This window comes from Catharus ustulatus, chromosome 12 (genome assembly GCF_009819885.2).
Source record: "Catharus ustulatus isolate bCatUst1 chromosome 12, bCatUst1.pri.v2, whole genome shotgun sequence".
NCBI classification, from domain to species: domain Eukaryota; kingdom Metazoa; phylum Chordata; class Aves; order Passeriformes; family Turdidae; genus Catharus; species Catharus ustulatus.
The window spans coordinates 14,196,603-14,220,973 of record NC_046232.1 but is presented as its reverse complement, the minus strand read 5'-3'; the positions used below and the strand labels follow the sequence as shown (position 1 = coordinate 14,220,973).

Below are 24,371 nucleotides of genomic sequence, written 5' to 3'. Positions count from 1 at the left end.
GTTAATATTGTAGAACAGCACAGGAGGCACAGATCATCTTCACTCTTTGGGTCTCAGTCCTCAGACAAGGCAGCTAAGCCTCATCCTGCCAGGGGAGGGTTGCAGTAGCTGTGGACTGGTTCTTCATTTATGCTCTTGGCACTGAATATGGAGAACATGTATTCAACTACCTGCAAACAAGCTCTAGTCCAAGAAGGTAAAAATCCATAATCAGCCTTGTGAAAACATTTGAATAATGAATAAATAGGAGAGAGATGACAATTTATGCCAAGGAGAAACAAGCAAATATTTTCACTACATTTTTATTCATCTTCCATTAATTGGCATTTTCCACTGAGGTAGAATAGGAGGCTGGAGAGCTGAAGATCACAGAACTGAGATTTGGGATGTCCCAGGAGCAGTGATTCTGGGGACTGCTGTGGCAGCATCATTCTGGTGCTGTGGGATGTGCTGGAGCTGTACTGAGGCACTCACTGTATGAGGAAGTTTTCATTGCACCTGCCCACGGTCTGCTCAGCTACATCCCACACATCTCAGGCTTTCACACGTAGCTTTTGCAGGTCTGCAGCTCTTCCAAGCAGATATGAATGATGGAGGAAACGAGAATCTCCTCAGAGAGCAGCGAGTTAATTAATGGCTCCACAGCACATCATTATAGCAATGAGCTGATGCATTAGAAATCACTTCCAACCAGTGACTGAAGGTCATATCCACGTGCCACGGACCTTGCACGAGTGCTCACGGTTTTCTCCATCTTCAGAGAATGTGGTGCATCGTTAACTGAATTCGGAATTCAGACCTTTAAAGTGAGTGGGCATAGAAGGCACACTCCTGAGATGTTTGAAATAAACTCTGCATCTACTGCCTGTCTGAGCTGTGTATCTAAACAGGTTCTGGTGAGCTCCCCAGAGTTTTGGAGAAGCCTTTCCAAATGGCTGTGAGTCATATACCACTTCATCATTTAGGTACTGATGTGCATTGTTTGTGAGTTCTCCTTTTATTTCTGTAAATTGAATTGGGTTTTTTGGGGGGAAAGGCAAGTGCTGGCTTTGCTGTCAGATGTAACTGGTCTGCAGCTGCTTGTTAAAACAGAGCTGTTCTTCCTCATGTCTCTATCACTGAGAAGCACCAGCAGGCATTGCCTCCTGTGATGGAAGTGCCTCCCATTTCAGGCAACAAGGCATGAGGTGTTGTTAGAGAGCCTAGGAGAGGAGAGGAAAGGGAAAAGCAGAGAAGAAGCCTGTCCTAATTTTGACTGGATTGGTGCATCTGTTTGAATGAGAGCATAAATTTGCTGAGCAGACTCACTGTTTCACTGGCTCAACAGCATCATCCTCCTGCTCAGCTGTTTCTTGTGGATGAAGGAGTTGGAAAGGATAAAGGCTTTACATCTCCTTTCAACAGTTGTGTTTTGTTCTGCCTCATTTATGATATTTGGATTGGAAATAAGTTTATTTCCACAGTATAGGCTTTGACAAATGTTAATTTTTTAGTTTTTCTGAATCCTGTAGAGAATCGCAGTCCACCTAAAATCTGAGGTGACTCAAAAATTGCATTAATGATCAGTTGCTTTCCTTTTACCAACACAAGTAGACCTTCCAGACATTTTCATGTATCATGGTGCCTGACTCTACTTAATCCAAATAAAAGTAGACTCCTTTTGTAAAGCTAAAGTGGATTTAGAAGTGTTCCTGAAATGTGAGAAGGAATAGATCAAACTAAAGTATAGATTTCTGGATGGGGTAAGCTGAACTGGGAGCATGCACTGTTAGACCTTCAGGACCTCTGTACCTTTTATCTTTGATTTGAATCCATCTCATCTTTCCAGCAGTCTTTGATTTCCCAAGTGAACAAAAGTTCCAAATGTCACATATCTGAGGACTGGCATAAAAGGCGGTTTAAAAGGTCTTATTTTGGAGCAGTAGGAACCACATGCATCCAGCATTGAACAGCTCCCACATGCTGCAGCTCCATTTAATTGCTGAAATCAGAGATGTTGGGAATGGATTTCATCTGAAAGTCTGATCTCCTAAACTGAAAGGCATAGGACAACATTTGCTCATCCCCTGGAGATGCTGCCAGAAGTCTGTCTCTGATTAGCAATGTTAATGGAGTATTAACATAAGCCACGCCAGCAAGGGAAACTGTAGAACACATTATCATCAGGAGAGCCAGCTGTGTAAAGGCGTGTAAAGATGATGATAAATGTAGTTTGTGGCTTGGGGAGCTGGTTGCTGATCTGCTGCATCCCCTAATCCAGAAGGAATGGAGCAGGAATGGACTCACCAGCCTGCTGTTCCCTGTGCCATGGTACCAAAGAGAGATGGGGCAGGCAAAGAGAAGAACAGATGTTACCTTCACAGGGAAAGGGAGATGAAGGGGACTTCCCAGCCAAGTCAAGACTTGTGCTGACACAGGTTGAATACTTTTGGCTCAGCTCCATCTTTCAGCTGTTTAGGATTTTGCCTTTTGCAACGTCTGTGGACAATTGATCCAGGGTCTAAATATTGTGATGTCTCTGATTTCTGCTCTAAACATTTCCAGAGATACTTTGCACTATTTTGTTCTTGTTTTGTAGGGTTTTTTTACCCCTCTCGACTCAGAATATGTGAATAGTCAGCTCTGAGAGTGAGGCTCAGAGATGTTGTAAAGCTGCTCATTTCCTTTATCGTCTTGGATCCCTCATTGTCAAGTGTCAGCCACACAAATCCTCGCACACTTGCCCCACCACATCCCTCAGGATGTCAATACTTTTTCCCTCTGCTTTTGTACTTGAAACCCAGAACCTTCAAGGGGAAACTCAGTCCATCTTATCCATATATTGTGGTGGTTTCTGATTTGCCATGTGGAGAGAGCAATGAGCTCTAGATCAGCTCAGGAGTGAAATGCTTGTGCTTCAATGTGACAGCACCAACAGGAGCTTTGCAAGACAGTGCTGAATCTACTGACATGAGCTTGTTTGCACAGTTTTGTGGTGGAGCCACACATTTCACCCAATGACCTTTTTGACATTTTCCTGGTTTCCCTCCTGCATGAACACTTCAGCAGTGAAGTGCCATACTCTGCTGAACAAACTTGGCATCTCATCAAGCTGACTTATTTGGTATGTATTTACACTTGTAGACTTTAGTACTCTCCTGGCAATTGAGCTTCCTTCCTGCCTACATAAATATGATTTCATTATTAGCTTTGTTTAGTTGTTGTTGTGCATCTGTGTGCTTTCCTTTCCCAAACTGCCAAAGAGAATTGCAGGTGTTGATCTCAATTTGCACCCAAAGCATCCTGAACTCTCCACCCCACCTGCCAACTCTAATAATGAGCAGCACTCTCGACCTCCTGCCTAAAGCAGCCCATGAAAACTCACCCCCATAGTTTTTTACACCGAGGAGCCAGTAAGTTCTGTTAGAACTGTGGCCTCTGTGGTCTTTTTTGTTTGTACTTAGACAAAAGTGCTGGGTTTGTCTCAAAGGCACTTTTCTGGCTTTTCCCTCTTGCACTTGGGCCTGCAGTGTTTACTCAAAACACTGAGCCAGAGAGGTTGCCTTTGCACAAAGGGCCCCGAAGTGCGTGAGACTCGTCCTGTTTGAGTTCTTGTGAAGTGCAGGAGAAGGTGTTATGAGCATGATCTGGACAGGAAATAAAGCTCCTATTCCCACTGTAAATGCTGTCTAGTGGAGCAGGTCAGATGAGAGAGCTCATACAATTGCTCATAGTGTTGAGCCCTCCAAGGGTGTTGGCAGGCTCTGCTCCCATGGAGAGGAGTGGTTGGCCACGCTGATCAGCCTTTGTGGAGGCAGGTGACAACTTCCCAAATGCCTCCTTGCACGACAGGCTAGCTTCTGCTTAGGGGAAATTGAGGAGCCAGTGGTTGGATCTCCACTTTCTTTTGCAGCCTAGACACTGCTTGGCTGTTTCTGGCCCAGGCCCTGCCAAGGCAGCTGGCTTTGGCACCTCAACAAAGAGGCAGATGAGCTACAAGCACACAACTTTCCACAGTTCTGACTTAAACCAGCTGCTGTGCCTTTAGAAAGGACAAGGCAGTTTCTGCACAACCCCTGGACAATTCCTGTTTACTGGAAACTAACCATAAGGCTCCTCTAAGCTCCTACATCACTTTCATTCTATGAAACCTTTGCTGGTTGGAAAAAGATATATTTGTATGCACTGGAACTTGGATGTACTGAAACTGTGCTAATGCCAGAGGTCTGTACATGCATTATCTTCTCTGTGATCTCACGTCCCATGTACCTGTAGTTCTCTCCAGGGATTCTCAGAGTCAAAGGAGAACTGTAAGAAGTGTGGCATTCACTTCATGTTCAGTCTTTTATACGAAAAAATACTGCAGGTGGCCATCACTTGAATGACTGTTCTAGATTGTCTTGTGAGCTTTTCCAGTGTTCTTGCAGAGGCAAATATTTCCTGCATATTTCTTGGAATTAATTTCTGCTCTGAGTCCCAAGACTATGCTTGAATTAATTTTTTTTTCTTCTAGGAATAAAACACAATCTCACTTTACCAGGTGGGGACCTGGCACTGTAGGGGATGGAGAAGCTGATGGAATGAGGGTAGATTTGGTTTTTGCCTGGGAAGAAGCCAACAGGAAAGGTTTTATGAGATGAAGGAGAGACAAAGAAAGACAGTGAAACCAAGCAGTCAACTTGGTAGCTGCAATCTTTGATCTGTGGCTGTCTGCAAACAGCATCACAGCTCTGTGATTAGATGTACATGCTCATTACGTGTTGTACTCTCCAAGCAGGCATTGTAAATACAGCACAACGTATTCTGCTTCCTTCTGCCCAAATATCTTTTTTCATCTATATTGCATTAAGACCTTGAGGCCTATCATCAGGGAGAGAAAAAAAAATACAATTTTCTTATTGTACAATGCATTTCATTCCCAGCTGCTGTATTAAATTTATTCCTATTTGAAGTGGTGTCTGTGAGTATAAATCATTTAAGTTTATATGTTTTTGTTGCTGTGGCAACTGTTTGACTAATTGAATTCCAAAGTGTCTCTCTGTATTTCAGAGCTATGATAAAGGGCACACAAATTCTTAGCAGCAGGAGTCTGAAATGAGGAGGGGGGTACAGGCAGCCCTGTCAAAATGACATGTCCTCAATCTCCTGGGCACAGGCTTGGCAGTGGTTCCTTTGGCAATGGGTGGGGAGGAGCCAGATCTACCTGTGAGCTCTCACTGTGGGTACCATACTCAGAAATGATGTTCACGCCCTTAACAGGATGGATAAGGCATGGAAAGTCTGAATTTGGCATTGGGAATATCATGTTTTACCTCTGTGTCTATTTTCCCCATAATTCATCAGTTCTCAGTGGAGACATGAAGTGTGCTGGTGTGCTTCATGGTTGTAAACAAGCCCAGGTTGTAGTAAGTTCCACTTCTTTCCATGGGGACTTTGAAGGAGCTCCTGGGGCTTATTTACTGTCTGGGATCATGCATGTGTTCCTAAAGGATTTCTTTCCCTGTCAGTTTTTAGCAGGAAAAGGCTCCTCAGAGCTACACCAAAGGACTAGGGAATACTGGAGTGTCCTGAATCTCTCCAGGGACAATTGCTACCCTGTTCTCTCTTTTTAATTTTTTTTCCAGCTGCAAAGCAGAGGTAGATGTCCTCCTAGACTGAAGCAGGAAGACAGAAGCATTAAAACTTAAGTCTTTGGAAAGGAATTGTCCAGGTGGGTGTAAAGAGCAATTCCTTTGCAAGCAGAATGTTCCAGACAGGAGCTGACCCACCTGAGCCATTCACAGCTTGTGGCAACTCCTGTTGGCCTGGAATGGGCTCCTTTTTTTGTGTGTGTTAATTATGTAGGTGTTTATTACGGCCACAAAACGTTAATAGAAAGCCTAATGGAAATCATGCTGGCTAATGAGAAGCTCCTGAATACCTGCTGCTTTTCTCTGGGAATAACAGAAGCCACAATTCAACAGGAAATTATTTGTCCCATTCCTGCCCTGTGCTTTTACGTTTTGATTACATCTTGTTGTTAACCTTTCATCTGACTCTTTCTGCAACCTGGGGGAAGGCCAGGACCTCTCCCTTCCCCCAGCCCAGAGGGCATGCAGGGGTCTGCTTGCCTTCCCTGCTTTTTAAAGGGTAATCTGTGAAGGGTTTTATGGAGCTTGAAAAGGTCACAGGGAGCCCTGAGCAGATCGAGTCCTTCCATTGTCCACTTCCCACAGGGGATGCTGTCCAGTCTGGGGCAAGTGCCTGTGGCCTGACAGCCTCCCTGGCTGCTGTTTATTTTGGTGGAGTTTTATTTCCAGCCCATTGGATGCTCCACCAGCTCCTGCATGCTCCTGAAACCACCTCATCCTGGATAGGCAAACTGCAACAGGCACTGGGAGCAGCAGAACAGGGTGACTCCTGGGGAAGTTCGTCAAACTGGGATTTTTATTTTTATTTATTGCATTTCAGCTGCCTAGTTTATTATTCTGATGCTGGGAAAGGAAAGGGAGCTGTGTTTGATGAGCAGTGAGGTGAGGCCTGGTTTGGGACCCCAGAAAGCAGCAGGAATTAATAACTAGCACAGCATTTCCAGGGAAGGGAGCAAATTCCTGTTGAACAAGAGCTGGAGAAGGCAGGAGAATGGTGGGTTGGATAGGGGTATGTGTGTGCACAGGGCAGTCACACTGGGAGGCTGCTGGGGAGAAAGTGGGTGTGCTGGATTGGGGGTGGGATGTGCTGACTTTTGGGAGAAAGGGGGGATTTGGCTATGGCCACAGTATGCCTTTGTGTTTGTGGAGAGCACACACCTCTAACTTCCATAGGGGAGAAAAAATGTTCCTTAGGAAAATAAAAACCAAAATGAAACAAAAAAATAATTTTAAAAGTCCAAACTCAGAAGGCAAAATCCACTGGAGATACTGGAATGCTGCATGGTTGAAGCTGTGAATGAAGTAAGAATCTCCACACCAGGCAATACGGGAACTCCCAGTTGGGACCAAGTTTCACATTTTTTTCCCTGGTGGGCAGAAATTGAATGCTCCTGTCTTTGCCTGCCAAAAATAATAGTTGAAAAAAAAAGTGGTCTTACTGCTGCAGGAAGAGCCAAACATTTCCCTCGTGGGCAGTCTGAAAGAACAGTTGTGAAAACACCAGATTTCACTGTAAAGGTGGGATTTCTCAACGGTGAGGAGCTGCAAATGAGGCATGTTGCAGGGTCCATATGGAGTTGCTGGTAGGAACTCAATACCAGGCTCTTGGAAGCATTTCAGAAGAGGCTTTCGGGAAACAGAAGAAAAGCAGTTCAAATGACTGGCTCTCAGTGATACATAACGCTGTAAAAAGAGCATCTGAGCATCTACTGTTACCTGGGCACTGGTACCCAGATCCTGTCGAGTGATTTCTCTGGCATCCATTCTCCCTGCCTTGACTTTAACGGGTTGTGCAGATTATTTTATGATCAATAAATATCCAGGCAGACACTGTGAAATTCCAATCAGAAAAATTTACAGCATTAAGGTAGATATTGTATAGCAGGATATAAATAAATAGAAATTGTCAGTCAAATTTCTGGCAGCTGGAGTCTGGTGTCAGTTGCAGTAAATTAAGTGTTACTTCACAAATCATCTTTATTGTTTTTTACAGTAAGTGTATCTGTGCAAAGAGGGTTCTTTTCAGCTTGCAATGGTAAATATCCTCTGGTTCCTGTGATTTCCTGGAATCAAGGGGAAGCAAGTGACAGCAGTGGACTTTACCATAATCCTGAGATTTGTTCCCAGCCCCAAGAGTTGAGTTTGAGTGCTGATCAATCCAAGCAGCAACAAGCCAGCAACATGACAGGGAAGAGACTGGATCCTTTTAACCAGGGGGAAATTTCTGCACTCTGGGAGGGCTGGTTGATGTAATGGTGCAGAGATCCACCAGAAGGGGAGGAGGAGGAGGATGGACTCCTGTAGTCTCTACCAGGATGAAGGGAGCTGTGATTGGTGTAGGCTGCACCTGGAGGTAGGTGGGAAGGATGAATTGGATCAGTACAGAGATCATAATTTACTGCAGTTGGGACAGCATTTTGCCTACAGATAATTACCTTTTGTTAACAACTCTTACTGGCCTGACCAGCAACATAAAACCCCTAAAACATCATGTGAAGGTTTCTGTACTGTTGGAATAGCTGAAAACTGCATAAATTTTAAGTGTCAGGTTTCTGTGAGTTAAAGCTGAATGTTCAACACAGAACAAAGAGGAGAGGAGGACCTGCTGGTGGTAGTTTTGTACTTTATTTGAGAAGAGAGAGCTACATAAACTATGTCAGGAGGGTACAGGTCTACACATAGTTTCATCAATCAATAAATGGAGTTGTTAACGTAACACTGAGGATATGATACTTTGAAGAAGACATAGACACATGACCAAGGAGTATTTACAGCTCTAACATACAATATATTTATACTTGAGAGAGATTTGTGTGCATCTGTGCACACAGGTACCACTGTGCACACTCGGTGCACGCACACGCACACGTAAATAGGTATAAAAGGCTTTAAAAAAAACCTTACATAATTCAAGAAATGAGTCTGCCTGGCATTTGCAGCAACTGACTGTTTTCAAGGTGGAAATGGTTCCAGTTTGGGGTGGTCTGGAGTGGAGGTTTCGGTCTGAAATCTCTGTTCTCCATCGGTCATTGGCTGAACCTGAAGCAGGCGTCGGGTGCGTGGAACGCTGGGGTGGGGGTGACAGGGGACGTGTGAGGTGGATGAAAGGGAGGGCACTGAGTCATGGGGAAGAGGGGATGCACAGCCTCTGGGGCTGGGCTGGTAACACGGAGATGAAAAAAATGACCTTTGGTGATGCCATTAAATCATCCTTTATACTAAACATAAATTATCGACACAGTTTTAAAAAAATAATTTTCTGTTTCATTTCAAGGCTGGGGAGAGAGGAAGGGCCAAAGCAGGGCAGGAAGGAAGGGAAGGTCTGGGGAGGGTAAATACCTCAGCACTTTAACAGGTCCCTGGACCTCACTGCAAATTCTTAATTTAAAAACTCTTCAGTAAATGTGACTAACGCTGTATCAGTCGTCCCCTTCCTGGGTAGCAGCGCGCTCGATGCACTTGATGTGGCAGGTAGGGGACAAACAGGGACCCTACCTTGGCCAAAACTCAGATCAGAGTTCCTCATCCTCTGAGCTGGAGCCAGTGGAGGTGGGGTGGGCAGGCAGAGATCACAACTTCCTTGCTCTCACCAGATTCTCCCCTAAGGGGTAACCTGGCTTGTTCCCAGCAGGAGAAAATGGTGAAGTTTGGTTTGGAGAAGGGGAGACTGTGGTTTGGAGAAGGTTGAGAACCATCAATTCACTTGCAAAATGGCAAATAGGATTCATAAGATGCACAAGAAGCCCCAGACTAAGAAAATGTGGATTGATGCATAGTGTAAAAAAAGTCTGCCAAAAAAATAAAAATCAATTCAGCATAGATCACCAGAGGATTTGTTTTGTGCTCGTGCAGACTTTCTGTGACATTAGCAGAGATTAAAATAAGCTGTTTTAAATAATAGTAACAACATAAATGCCATCAAAATGTCTTTCCTCTGAGCTGTAGCCCCATCCTCCTGTCAGAAACAGCTCGCCTGCCAGAGTGAGCTGTGGAGCAGCACGTTCTGTGGCCAAGCCTGCCTGCACTGCTGAAGGGCAATTCAGCTGGGAGGAGGAGCAGTTTCCTGGAAATGAACTCTATCCTTGCAGATTTCTGGAAGGTGCATGGGGGTTTTTTGAGGCCAGCACTGGAAATCAGAGTGATTTTTCTGCCTAGGCCATCACGCTGCCACACAAACCACTGATGGACAGCACTGCTTCAACACACAAACCCTGCAGACATTACCAGGGGCAAGCGCACAGTGCAGCCCCTAAAAACATTCCCAAACATCCTGAAAACCCCAAGACAGCCTCCACCCAAGAAGGTTTTGTATCCTCAGTCTTTAACTGGGGAAAACTTGCCTCTCTGCCTGACCCAGAAGACTCAGAGGGAGTTGCAACACTCTTGGAAACCTAAATAAATGTTGATCGCTTGCCTGCCCAAAAATACTTCATTTCTCTTGAAATAACTTATGTAAAACAGCACTTCATTAAGACATGGTGGGGGAGGGGGAGGTAATTTAGTATAGTTATTTATTTATTTCTGTTCTGCTTTAAGCCTATCTATGTAAAGCTCTCATGCAAAAAATTGCTTTCCAGTTTAGCTGAAAATTTAATGGACACTTCTGAGAAAAAAATAATAGAAAACTTAAAAAAAGCCAGTTCTCCTTCACACAAGGAATTAGCTGGTTGCAGGGGTTGAACGGGAGGATTGAGGGGAACTAAAACTATTTAGACTGTTAGTACTGAAACCAGAGCTGCCAGAGAATAAAATAAATGCAGTTAGAGTTATGGTGTCTATTGGGTTTGAAGCAGACAATGTGGGCCTGGAGGAAGCCCAGCAGAACTGAAGGTTTGAAGAAACCTTCAGGACTCCTTCAGATGAGCACACATCACTCTGTAGGGACTCTTTCCTGACATCTTTAGTTTTTCTCCAACCAGGGCTGTCTTCTGCTTCACCACAGTTCTTGCCTGACTTTCACCACCTCTTGATCACTGACCCTTCACTGGGAACCAGGTCATTGTCCTTTTCCTTCCTCTCCCTGTGTCCCAGTAGACTTCTTTGATCCCTCCTCTTAGCATCATTTGTTCTCTAAGCCCCTTATAAAATTATCTTTGCCATCCCCTGCAAGCTCATCCTTTCTGACTTCCAGACAGCCCTAAGCATCAGAAGCCTGATCCCTCATTTTCAGTATTGCTACTTACAAGATTTGAAGTCTTGTGTCTCAGGCACTTCCCAGCCCTCTGTCTCTGAGTGTCCATCCACATGTCCCACTGTAGTAACTTCCAGACACAGCTGGGGAGTGTGTGGGAGGTGGGATACAGAGGAAGCTGCATCTAGAAAGCAGCATATGTTGAGTGGGGGGAATAGCCCAACTTTCTGGCCTACTTTTCTGGCTCTTCTTCTTCACACTAAATTTTTCAGGCACATAATGAGCCTGCATGGTCCTGCCCAGCAGCTTCTCACCACAATGAATAGGTCCAGGACGTGTTCAACCCTAAGTTGAGGGTATAGCTTCCTTAGTATGGTCCAGGAATACCTGTGGGATGAAATTCCAAATATGTAGCTGAGCAAGATGAACGCTGAGACACTTGCCTTTTTTTCTCTGCAAGATAAGACTGCTTCTCCATTTGGAGTCCTGCCTGTTGGTGTCTGCATGGCTCTTCATCTTTGTCTGGCTCTTCAAGGCCAGGATGGAGAGGGCTTTGTGCAACCTGGTTGGGTGGAAAATGTCCCTGGCCATGGTAGGGGAGTTGAAACTAGGTGATTTTTAGAAGTCTTTTCCAACACAAACCTTTATATGATCCTATGATTCTGACAAGCCTCCTCTACACAGTAAAGTGGCTTCTTTTTTTTCTTTTTTTTTTTTTTTTTTTGTGAAAATAACTTTCACTGGCCACAGCATTCTTTATATGTCCCTTACTTGCAATTTTCAAAGAGATTTGTCTTTTTTACCCTTTACCAACAGTAAATGCAATTGATGGCTGAAATCTGAATCACATGATGCTTCCAATAAAATAAGGATTCTGCTTCTAAAGGGCTACCAGTGTAATATTTCTCCATTTGTCAAACTGTCTCAATGGATGAGAAGATAAGAACCTTTCACAATCCAAATTAGAGATGGAGCCTTCACCGGTGGAACACCAGTGCAGGAAAAAGTGAGGCAGAGAGTTTAACTCTGAAGGAAAAAAGGGTTCTCGCTTGCACCGGAATGATTGGTTTGTGTTTTAAACCATCCCTCCTCCATCACTTGAAAACAAGATAACAGATAATAATTTCACACTAGAGAAACTAACGAAGGGTGAGACAGCATTCCCTGGGCAATGAGGGCATGATTGGGGCATGATTCCTTCAAAGACGGGGTTCCTTCAGAGTCGCACCGTGCAGCGGCGGCCGCAGCGCCGGGCCGGGCCGTGCCGCTGTCCGCGGTGCTGATCCGCAGGGACGCGGTCACGACGCCTGTCCGTCCGCTGAAATCTCCATCTCACCGAGAGATTGGGGACTGAACTGTTTTAGGCTCTTTGTGAACGCTACTTGCACCAGTTAGGGGTTGTAATAATAATAATAATAATTAAATAAATAAAAGAAAGGGCACTCCAAGCACTTGCTACTGAAAGGTGCTGGGCTATAAAGCTGTTGTATCATCCAGCAGAATCTGGTCTCTCTCATCATCTCCCAAATCTGCCTCTTAATTTCAGTTTCCAGGAAGGCCATAAGCCAGGATTTTCTCTGTATTAGCAGGCGAAGGATAAAAAGGAAATTAAAGTGAGAGGAGGTTTCTAGGATATAGAACTGCTCTTGTCCTGGTGGCCAAAGTTCTTGGTTACCAGGGTGAATATTCTGTGTCTTTTCTCATGTACAGCAGTGGATTTTCTTCTGTTATGTCTTTTTTGATGTAATGTTTGTTGGGGTTTTTTTTTCCCTCTTGTAGCATTTCTCTTTCTCTCTCCTGCTGTTCTGTTCCTAAGACCTGTTCAGTGCCTCTCAGAATCTGCAGCCTTCACTGACTTCAAAGTTGTGGGTCATCAACGCCTTCAGCATTTAGCCTGGAGTTGCACAAGAAGGTTCAGTTACACAGGAACAACAATTCAGTCTCTTGCTGATTTCTATTGTTTCAATCTAGCTACATAAGAATGAGGCTGGACTGGAACAGGTCGCAGCCGGAATCAATCCCAACCATCTCTCCAGCAATCAGAACAACCTGCTGGGAGCTGAGTAACGGCTGAATTCTTGGTGAGAGAAATTACAGGCATAAAAACAAAATCAAATATACTCTTGTGCTCATTCAACATTTCAAGGCATATTTATAGGTATTGCTGTATGGCATCTTAAATTTCGGAGTTTAAAAAGAAACTGGATCACTGCTGTTGGGGAAAATAATTTTTCTGTTCTGTCACTTTCACTATCTCTGCCCCTGATGAAAAAGGGAGAGAAAGACACTGAATTACACACCCATTCAGCCCCTGTCATCACTTCTTTGGGCTGTTTGGATATCCCTGGGAAGGTTCTGTGAAGATAAGGAGATCTGAAGGTCATCTGAAGGTCATTCCTCAGAACTGGAGTAGGAACAAGAGAGCTGGGCAGAAATCTGAAGCTCAAGAAAAGCTGGGGATCTCTTCCTGTATGAAGCTGGTGATGGCTCAGTAGGTGAACAGATGACTTTGCAGTCTAGGTCCTAGCTGAGTCCTTTCCTTAGACTGCTCCACTGTATTCTTCTCCCCCTGCACCCAAGTCTTGCTGTCACCAGGAGGAAAAGCTGAAATTTTACCAGTGATGAAAATCTCTACACAGGGGAGATATTTCCACCTTATTTCTTCACTTTTACTTTCAAGACGACAGAATGCGTGAGAATTTCTTAGATTTTAGGAGGGAGAATATCCTTCAAATAAATTCCCAGGAACACTGAAAATGGATCCACATTCATTATAGAGAGGTGAGGCAGAGAGCTACAGCTGCCAAGGCCTGTACTTGTAACAGTCTGTGAGAAAAAGCACTGAGCAGCTAAGAGTATTTGTCTTGGGAACTGTAGTCACTGAACCTTGGGAGGGAACCAAGCTAAATCAGCAAACTTGCTGTTGGTCCAGGATCAGAATGAGCTAAAACTCCTCTATCGCATGCCTGAGACTCAATTACTGTGTAATCTCTGTGGCATAGACATCCAGGAACCTCTGTGGATAGCAGATGGCTGCTGAATGGTGAGAGCAGATGACAGATTCTGGGCAGTGCTAAACCAGAAGACCTCAAATCCTGATTACAAAAGTCAGTTCTTGAGGTTAAATCAAACCAGGCACCTGAGCAGGAGGGATTCATGCAGCATTGCTCAAAGCCAACACACTACCAGACATGGGAGGGCTCTTGCAAACAGCTCCACCTCCCCTCCTCTCCCCAGCACACATTCACACACGCTGCCACATGCAGCAAAAAATATCAAGGTTATGTGTTTCCTGAAACATGGTTGTCTGAATAAATACACTTAACAGAGAACTCTTTGTAAAACAATAGCAGAATGAGTAACAGTGCATCGCTGCCATGGGAAATAAAAAGGAAAGTAACCCAACTGCAATTCAGCCAGAATCATTCCAAACCCCAAAGGTTGGCCTCTATTTTTTTTCTTTAATGTGTCTGACATTTTATGGCATCAATAATGCAAACAAAGAGGAAATCATATTTGCAGAACACTAATGCACGGATGTCTAAAGCGAAATACAATACTGATTACTTTTTAAATGAAGCCACCAGGTTTTGATGTGCTGTGGTGGTTAAATTGGTCCATCAAATTCCTTCCAAAGCAAATTCCAGTCCAAAGCAAAAGCTTGACCTTTTCCATAACCTTGGGTAGCCTTTTTAGCTGTATTCTGATTGGGGGTAATAAATGTTAGTTTGAAGGAATCTTCCTGATGGGTCGAATTACAGAAATGTCACAATTCCTTCTGAAGATGAGGGGAAACTGAAGATATGTCTCCTCTTCACAAGCTGTCCAAAATCCTTGGCAAATATAATGGTAAGCCTGCTATGAAGAGCTGTGGGTGAGAGGAGGGATGGGCTCTGAAAGAGATTTCTAGAAGTACTATCAAGATTTTGCCCTCAGGGCTACTGTTTGATCTCTTCAGCACTGATAGCTTTTCTCTTGCCAAGAAAACCTCCTGCAGACGACTGCAGAGCAATGTCTGAGTAGGAAGTAAGGGTATTAATAAGCAGGTGTGGCAAAAACACACAAAGAGACCTTCCCTTCCTTTTCTGTATTTTTTTATATGCTACTGTTTGGTGTTTTTTTCCCACAAAGTGAATCTCAGTGAATCTCAGAATCTAAAGAACCACAGACAGGATAGTCTCTGCCAGCATAAAAGTGAGGAAGCTGTTGTGATCCTGCTTGGGAAATCCCACTGCTCAATCTCCTCCTACAGCAAAAGACAGAAGGACTCGGGGTCAGGTCTATGCTTCTAATTTATCAGCAGGAGCGTTCATTTCTGGAGCCAAGGGGCTTCTTTTGCAATATTCTCTGACTTGCACTGAGTTAACTGTGTGAATTTCTTTAATTCGTGCAGTTTTGGTTTGGTAGGCAGCGTTCATTGTGTGCCTGTGTGCTGGTGAGCAGGATTGGATGCCACCATCTCACATCAGCTGGGAGTTTGTCTGCCTTTTAGATCACATCTGATCAGAGCTTTGTGTTTGGGGATTGTATGTCTTGGAGTTAATCAGTGCAAGTAGCTAATTGCCACTAGTTAACTAGTGCCTTTTAATTAGGACTGTACTGCTGGCTGGATACATGAAGGGAGCTGTTTGTCACTGGCAAAAAAATTCAGCCTTGTGATGTAAACCTCTTTGGGGAATTAGAAGGAAAAAAATATATAGGGCAGAGCTATTGTCACTTTAGCACAGCAGAAAATCAGTTTCAGCAGAACTGGCCTGGATGAGGTTGGAGTCATGCTTTGCTGGGGTCAAAAATGATAGCGGCTGCTCCCCGACCCTTCCTCCTGTGCAGAAGGGTGGGACACTGTGGGCTTCAGCTGGGATTTACAGGAGATACCCCACATGCATTACAATGAGCGTTGCTGTAAAATTCACTGCACAGAGGTTAATCTAGATGTCAACACTGCCTGACAGCAGTGAAATTACTCCAGGGCAGTGCTCCTTCTGAAGTCTTAATATAACAGTCAATTCCATCCTGCCTGCAGGAAATGAAAGTTTTCTGCTTTGTGTGCGGAATCATCCGGCGCCAATTTTCTCACTGTTTGAAGTCCAAACTGTTTGTGGTCTTGGGATTCACCTCACATTAAGACTTTCACTTCATTTAAAAACTCTGCTAGTCAAGTCCTGGGAAGTGCAAGGACAGGAGCTGCACAGGGAGAAAAAGAAGAGGGCATGGAGGGAGAAATCTGATCTCACCTACCACATTGAAATCAAACAGCTTCACCAGTCCTCTGAGCTCAGGAAAGAGAGGGAATGCAGAAACTCAGTTATCTGAGTATCAAGCAGCAAAGACTGGAGAGGCTGGGAGCCAGCAGAGAGCAAGAGAAAGCATGCAAGAAGACATTTGGACCTCCCAGAGCTATGATTTTCTTTAGAGGTATTTCAGCCCTTCCCTGCTGGGACCTTGTCCTAAGCAGCCAGTAGTTCAGCAGTTGAACTCCCCTCAGAACAACTGTTCCAGTTTTCAGCAGTGGGATCAGATACTTGTGCTGGAAGGGAGAGCAGTTCCTGTGGAGGACTCCTGACAGTGGGGAAGTGATGGTTAGATTTGTGATGCCTCTTTTCCCCTTGCAGAGATGCTAAAATTGTGGGAATAGCAGAAGGGAGGAGGAGAACCAGTGGTCATTTCTTTAGTTTGAAGAGATGTCAGATTGGGTCCATGAGAAACCCAAACCACCAACAGGAAACCGACCTAACAGCTTATTTAGCTGTTGGGGAAAGCTGGAATATTCTGTCCTTCCTTCTCTTCAGTCTCTTATCTCTTTCCTCAGTTCAGTTTTTCAAAATTGCAAGCAGTAGGACTCCAATCACTTCTCTCAGGGAGCGGTTTCATGGCTCAGTGTTGCATTGGAAAGGAAAAAGAGGCACAGGAGAGATGGAATACTCCTCCATTCCTCCCAGAGCAGCGACTGACATCTCTGCCTGTGTCATTTATGACACTGCCAGCCAGAACAGATGTTTTGAAAACACCTACTTTCTCCAGGCTTGAAATTCAGCATCTCTGCTTTCAAGGACAGCAGCAGAGGGAAAAGAATTTTTAGGATTTAGCGGCTATGTAAACATTAAATGGGTACTGATGTAAGAGACGCCTTAGTGCGGGAGTGGAGAAGCTGCCTTAGAGTTAAGCAAGTCTATCCACTCCTGAAAAGCAGTGCTGAGAGGGGAACTTTCTCTTCTTCTATTTTTGATACTCATTTGGAGACACCACCGTCATGCCAAGGCTCCATGAGCCCACCATCCATCAGAAAGCCCTGAATGTAAATGGAGAATAAAACAACAGCCTGTGCCTGTGAGTCTCATAGCAGAGGAGCCCTGTTGATGTCCAGAGCCTCCCAGCTATCAGAGGAGCCACCACAGCGTGGTATCACAGCCAGGGCCTCCTTTATTCCCCTTGTTATTCTCATCATTGCCTTACAACCAGAGAACACACCTAGAGCTGTTATGAAAACATTGGGTACAAGCCATGGCTGTAGTGCTTCAGCTGATTCCTGGCCAGATCAGGAAAGGATGTAGATACTCCCTGGGGAGGGAGGAAATTAAAAAGATTTTTAAAAAACTTCTTAAGATAACATGCTGAACAAAATACTGTCTTTACACAGACTGGTACATGAATAAATGCTGATCAAGTGTTCAGAACTACCTCTGGGTTTGGGGGCTCGTGGTGACTGTGCCTGCATTCTTCAAACCATGTCCTGAACTGAGGAAATCTATACATTTGAGTTCTGGGAAATGAGAGCCTTTCACATGAAAGGAAACAGCTCATATAGCATTATACTTCTGTCTGTGCCCCTGAAAAAGCATAACTTCTCAGACATTCTTTCAGTCACATTTTCTTATAGGAAAAAATTTCTTATAGGAAAAAAAATCATAAAAAAGCACAAAGACTAGTGATTTTGTTTCCCACCTGCATAAATGGTCCCTTGATTTTATTGGTTTCTGCCTCATTTTTAAACCAGTATTTTCCCAGTTTCATGGCTAACTTTTCCTGGAGCTGCAGTACATTGCTATTTTGTTTTGCTTTTGCTTGTATCCATTGTGCTACTTTAAATTCTACACCACGCTCCCCAAATCTGTCTTGATTTCCCAACCCAAGATACTCAGTTGCCTTCCAAAACCAGCTTTTCCCTTTCCTTGGCTCTTTTATTCCTCCACATATTTTCCCACCTTGTTCCACCCACTCCTGGGGACAAGCAAACAGCTCAAAGCTAACGATGTCTCTCAAGCAAGCAGCCTCTTTAAAAGCATTCCAGTTTGAACATTTGTCTGGGCAGCAGTTCCCAGAGTCACCTGTCTGCAATTCAACACCCTGCAGACCCAAGGATAGGCAGTTCACACTTTTTCACCCCCCAAAATCCATGCACTGAGGGACATCTAAAAAGGTCAGATGGGCAAGTTTTGCAGGAGACAGGATGGCCTTTTAGTCTGCATCTCTTCCCTTTGCTACATTTCAGCTTCTGTCTTGCAACCTGACAGACTGGGGTGGAAGGAAAAATAAAAGCAGGAGAAAACAAACCAGGTCACTTATGAGACTCTGAGGCTGGAGCCACATTCACTGCCTGCAGTTTGCAGCCCTGGCACAAAATTTCCACCTGTACCATGCACCAAAATAGCACCTTCACTTCCAAGAAAGCATCACTTCAGTGACACCCTTGGGTGATTGAGTTGGTGCAAACAATGTTAATTTTTAGGGAGCAGCATACAGCTGGGACAGGGAAGACCCTGTGGCCCATTCTCATCTGTGCTCAGACTGCTGTTCCTTCCACATCCCTTTCACAAGTCCCTTGAGAAAACTGCAGATGGAAGGGGCTGGGCGGTGGGAAGGTCTGGATGTGCTGGGAATTTGGCCTGGCTTGCCCCAGAGCTGGGTGAGACATGTCGGTGTTCCCAGGCAGCAGGGATAGCTCTCTGCTCTGAGTAGAGGCAGGGCATAGAGAAGTATCCCTCTGAGAAATAAAGAAGCATGAACCCATTTCTCTTTGACTTCACACACTCTGATGTTGATACTCTGTGAGGGTTTCCCCCAAAATCTGCTTTTCTCCCCCTCACACACAGCCCCATGACAGAGCCCCTGTTCCTGCAGGGAAGATCACCTGTCCATGCTGATGGGAAGCTCTCTTCTGCTCCAGGAAAGGTGCTTCTGGAAATGAGGTCTCAGGGTGGTCACCAGGAATGCAGCACAGCTGCTTTCCCTCTTCCCCTCCAAAACTGTCAAGAAGGGATGCAGCAGTTTCTATCATGTCTTTGAACAAAAAGCAATCTTCTCTTTGCTCCCAACAAACCTCCATCCAACAATGACAGGCCAAGGGGGCCAGAGCAGCAGCAGAGCAGCTGTCACAGCACAGAACTGCAGCTTATCCAGCTCTTCTGAGCAGCAGTTCACAATTAACTCTGACAAAAGGACATTTCTCCAAGGCAGTCACTGCACGTGGTGGGGCTAAGAGCAAAGCAGCCAGAGCCTGAGCATTGTCTCAGCCCTTACCATCTTCTGGGGATCCACAGGCTCTCCTCACAGGCTACCTAACCCTAAACACACAGCGCCAAGGCTCGGTGTCACACGGCTCCTGAGCTCACCTCGTTGTTGTGACAGTACAAAGGGGTGGTGGAGGGACAGGGTGGTGGTGCTGGGGAGGAGGGGAAGGAGGAAAGAAGTGAGGAAGGGAGGATGTAGCTGCTGTGCAGCTGTGAGGAGGGAATCTCATCAGCTGGGAACCAGTGTCTGTAGGTGACTTCATGGTGTAAAAGCCCATGACATTGGCCAAAAGAGAAACGAGAGCATGGGAGTGAGAGAGAAGGGTGGACAAAATTGTGGCCTTGCACAACCTGGCACAGGGCCTGAGAGCCACAAGAGCAAAAAGTCACTTGGGGTAAGAGATAGGCTGCCCCAGGAAAGGGTTTTCTTCTGGAGATGCTGGACAATTAATAGCCATTGCTTGTTCTCTCCCTGTGCTGAATCTCCAATCCTTTCAGCCAAAGCACCCAGCAGAAAAAGGGAGCCAGGCTGGGCCAGCAACCTTTTAACCAGTCTTTTCCCATTTCAAGGTTGGACCTAAGTAGGCAGGATATCCTTTCCCAAAAGAGCAAGATCCTGCTATGGAGAGGCAGCATGGTACAGAGTTCCTGGTGCTGGCCCACACCCTTGTCCATGACCAGGCCATCGTTGGTGATGCTGAGAGCACCTGGTGCCTGTCCAGTGGCACTCTGCCCAGGCCCACTGGCACAAGTCTGTCCCACTAGCCCAGATCTCTCTAACAGGCAGAGGAAAGTTCTGTCCTTCCTCCCACGTGGCTACTGCCACCCATCACCTCCCACCCCAGGCTTGCAGTGCTCACTACACAAGCACAGAATAAACCCACAGCTGCTGTTGCCACCACAATCCTCCTTTAGCAGTGTCCCCTGCCTCTCTCTGAAGCCATCAGACAGGTCATGCCAGTGCCATGAGTGAAAGATACTGATTGTCAGGAGACAGGGGGGATGGGGAGAGGATGCAAGATCTCTTTCAGTGCAGGCTGTAACCAGTCACCTAGCTCCCTTTGCATTCTGGACACCACTATTACTCTGGCCATGGGGAGGGAGCCAAGATCCCTTCTCTGTCCCCTCTTCCCCCATCTGCATTGCCTTCCACAAGTGCCACATCCGAGCAGGCTATTTCTGTGCTGGCAGTCGTTGCCTTCTCAAAATTGCCTTGACAATGCCTGTGCCACCCGCTCCCTGCCTCCTGAGAGCAGCTGCCAAGCTGAGGTTCCCCCTCATCCTCCATTATCCATATGAAAAAAAGGCCCAGAAAGGTTTTGCATTCTCAGCCCAGTCCGGACAGGCAGGATTCAGCATCCGAGTGAGTGTTTCCCCAGGTCGGGATTATTTTCCGCTCCGGGGAGATGGGCTATGGTGAGGATGCTGCTGTCCCTCCCTGCCTGTCCCCACACCCCTGTCGCTGCCTGTCAGGCCTTTCTCCTCATTGAGATGCAAGGCTGGCCGCTGTGGCCATCCGCTGAGCCGTCTGCTCCTGAAGGCACCTTCCCCTCCTTCCCCCCTCCTCCCGGGGCTGCCTGTGGAGCTATTCTTCAGCCTCTGCATTTCACAACAGCTCACAGGCAGATGCATCAATCCTTTCAGGGGATGGGGACGTGAGCAGAATGGCAAGGGAGCTGCAGGCAGGTGTTGGTAGGTTCCCAGCCATCTCACAAGCCTGGTCCCCCTCCCTGTCCCCCGCTGGCTTGTGCCTGAGGCTCGGGCTGAGGCATGGGGCAGGAACGGGGAAGGGAGAGGATGGGGAGAGGAGCGCTGGGATGTGCTGACCCCACAGACATGCCCAGCAGGGCTGCAGGCATGTTCCCAGCTGTCTGCACCCTGCAGCCTTTCCCCCGTGCGGGGAGCAAGGATCCAACCCTGCTCACTAAGAGCTGACACCGGGGGCCGATCCGGCCCTGGCGCAGACAGCGGGGAGCGGGGACAACAGCCCCACGGCCACCAAGAGCCATGAGGGCGGGGAGGAGGGGGGCTGCTCCTCGCAGAGCCAGCAGCACTGCTGTCTCACACGCTGGGATGGGTGGGGATGGCTCGGGAGCGGGTCCCAGGGCTGCCGGCTGTGTCCCGCCGCTCCCGGCGCTGGCAGCAGGCCGCAGCCCGCACCGGTGCGTGTTTTACCCGTAGGTGCCACAATCCTTTGACTGTGTGTTCAAAAGCCTTGAGTCTGTACAGTTAAGAATCAGCAAATTAGAAAAATTGTCCTGAAATGTTGGAGGGAGGGAGAAGGCAGGAAGGCAGAGAGAGGGGATGAGGAGGGACTAAGAGGAAGGGAGGGAAGGGGTTGGTAAAAGAGAGTTCATCCAGGGGCACTGCCCTGGCTTTGTGCCCATCACCTGCGGGCTGGCAAGGAGGGAGGGAGGCAAGGACGAAAAGGGAGGACTGATTTCACACATTCAGTGCATATCATACAACCAGGACAAGGCTTTCTTCCTGGGGCTCCTACCCAGGATGGCATCGCTGCCACAGCCAGTCTAGAGCCCTGCCCAGCAGCCCCAACCATAGTCACAGCAGGGTTACATTTCACTGGATTGCTCGGGGGGAAGATACCTTCTCCTTTCTTTCTCTCTTTTTTTTTTCTTTCTTTTTAATTATATATATTTTTTTAAGTACTTTTTCTCCCTTTTTTGTTTCTTTTTTTTTTTTTTTAATATATAGTCTCACAATTTTCTGTAACAGCAGCTTCTTTCTGTATTGGTGTGGAAGTTATATAGAGAGAAATATCTATAAATATATATAAGCCAAACTGCCTTGCAGGTTGTTCTGTGGGATTTTTGTTGGTTTGCTTTTTGTTTTGCTTTTTTTTAGTTTTCAGTGTTGTATGTGTAGCAGGCACTTGAGTTTATATGAAGATGTTTGCTTGGGAGCTGAGGGGCAAAGGGTTTGGGATGGGGAGAAGGAAGGAAGGATGGGAGGAAGGAGCAGGGACTTCAAACAAGTGGCCACTGCTAGCCAAGGATGTCCAGGTAGATTGGTGTGGCCTTGCCCAGAGCATGGAGGATCTTGTAGATCTCCTTGATGTTGAGCCTTTGCTGAGGTTCCCTCTGCCAGCAGCCCAACATGATGTCATAAACCTCCTTGGGGCAGACTCGGGGCCTTTCCAAAACTCGGCCTTGGGTAATGCACTCAATGACCTAAAAGAAAGAAAGAAAAGAAACACTGAACACCAGCTGGGCAGTTTATGGAGGATGTCCTGTCCCTGATACTGCTTGGCTGATGTGGCACCATTTAGTGAATGGGAGCGCTGAGAAGCCAAATTTCAGATCTGCACATCCTCAGTGCTCATCTGTTTGTTGCTAATGATAATTTTACCATGAAAAGTTTGTCTCCAGCTGCAGTTTTTCAGATCCCAAAAACCTTCCCTATTTGACACCTACCTACCTCAATGCACTCTCCAAAGAGGAGGTCACAAGCAAATGAAATAGCTTTTAATTTATGATGTCAATTTTTCCTGCTAAATGAAGAAGGAAAAAAAGTCTTAAAATCCCCAAAGTACAGTAATACTTTGTACAGCTGAAATTATATTTTTCTTGTCTGAAAACCAAGCGTCCTCTCCATTGCAAAGCCCTAGAGAGGTTTATAAGGAAGAGTTCAGAGCATCTTTTCTGACATACTTCTCCTCTTTTGACATAGAAAAGCAACTAAAGAATGAAATTTCATGTCAAATCACATCTGTGAAGGAGAAAAAAAAATTTACAATGCTATGACTCTGGTTTGGGTCAGACCGGTGCTGCTAATGAGAAAAATGTGAAGTCCTGGATAACAGTAGAGTCACTTCGGAAAGATGCCATTGGAAAGGACTCCCCTAAGGGTCTCTTTGTGTATTGTTTACAGGAGGAATGAATGAAAAGGAAGGGAAATACGAGTTTCCAGAGAGCTGCTATTACTGCCTGGCCTCCTTGGTTGGGGTTGATGAGTCCCAGCATTGCAGTGTGCGAGCAGCCTGCCACGCTCTGCAGATAAACACCAGTCCCAGGCAGTGTGTTGAGGGAAGCCACCCAGCAAGAGGTGTTTGGAGTTTATCATTTATGAATAGTAATGGTCCCACCACGCAGCTCAAGGGATACTTATCACTGTGCTGTTTGCATTCAAATACGGAGGGGGGAGATTAGGACCCGCTGAAAGTGAGGAGAGCAAGACACAGCACGAAGAGAAGCCTGCATTGCCACAGAGCTGCTGGCTGCTCACTGTGGGGAGGAGGTGAGTTATGGCTCCTGTCAAGACATCCTGGACATGCACAGGAGCCCTGTGCTGGGCTATTTCTCTCCAGGGGAAAAGGAAAAGCGTAGAGAGAAGTTGCTGGACTGGCTGAGTGGTGCCCTGCCTTGTTCCTCTGCTCAGAGAGGATTTCTCCCAGCCTTTGTAAAACCTGCTGAAAATGCTCTGGGGGAATGAGGCCATGCAGGTGGCACAGGAGGGAGTGGGCATCCCAGCCCTGCCAAGGCCAACACCCAGCAAGGGTGATGCTAGGCCAGCCTGGTGCTTGCTCCTGGTCCAGTCCTGGCAGCCAGGGGCTTGGCACAGGCTCACTGACCTGTCCCTCCATGGGCTCTGCCTCTCCATGGGGCTCTGGCACTGCATCTGGGCTGCCACAGGGACCTGCTCTGATGTCACACCATCCAGGAGCTGGTGGAGGTGTCAGTCCTCTGCAGCCACACAGGTTCTGCCCATCCCTCCACAAACTGTGCAAAATGAGACTGATGAGAGCTAATGTGCCTCCCTCCCACCAGGATACTGTGCTCAGCAGGCAGAAAGAAGTGGATGCACCAACAGGTAAGGGAAGGATGATATTTTATCCCAGGGATGGTAGCAAACCAATACACCCTCAAGATTAAGGGTGGCTTTTTCAGCCCTGCTGCCCTGCAAAGGAAACTGAGGCAGAATGCCTGGGCAAAGCCGAGCTGTCACACTCCAGCGTGCCAACTGCCCGTGTTCAAGCTCCATGTGCTCATTTGTGTGTGTTTGTATTTACCCTCACAGGGAAATGCAAGAGCAGCTCATTAAATAGCGTGACAAATAACTTCTGTCGCTGTCGATTCCATTGTTTGTGCCTCTGAAATGTTTGCGTGT

The 24,371-nt window shown here is 46.3% G+C and overlaps 1 protein-coding gene across 2 annotated transcripts in view; it reads right to left on the bottom strand.

The window, feature by feature from the left end:
* Nucleotides 1-8,215: 8,215 nt before the first annotated feature.
* The window catches only part of NTRK3 (neurotrophic receptor tyrosine kinase 3), a 216,594-nt gene continuing 200,438 nt past the window's right edge, over nt 8,216-24,371 (bottom strand). For both annotated transcript variants that reach the window (XM_033070941.1, XM_033070943.1), the window contains one exon: nt 8,216-22,435. In XM_033070941.1, coding sequence (XP_032926832.1) covers nt 22,250-22,435 — 186 coding nt within the window. In that variant the 3' untranslated portion in view covers nt 8,216-22,249. The remainder of the gene's footprint in view (nt 22,436-24,371) is intronic.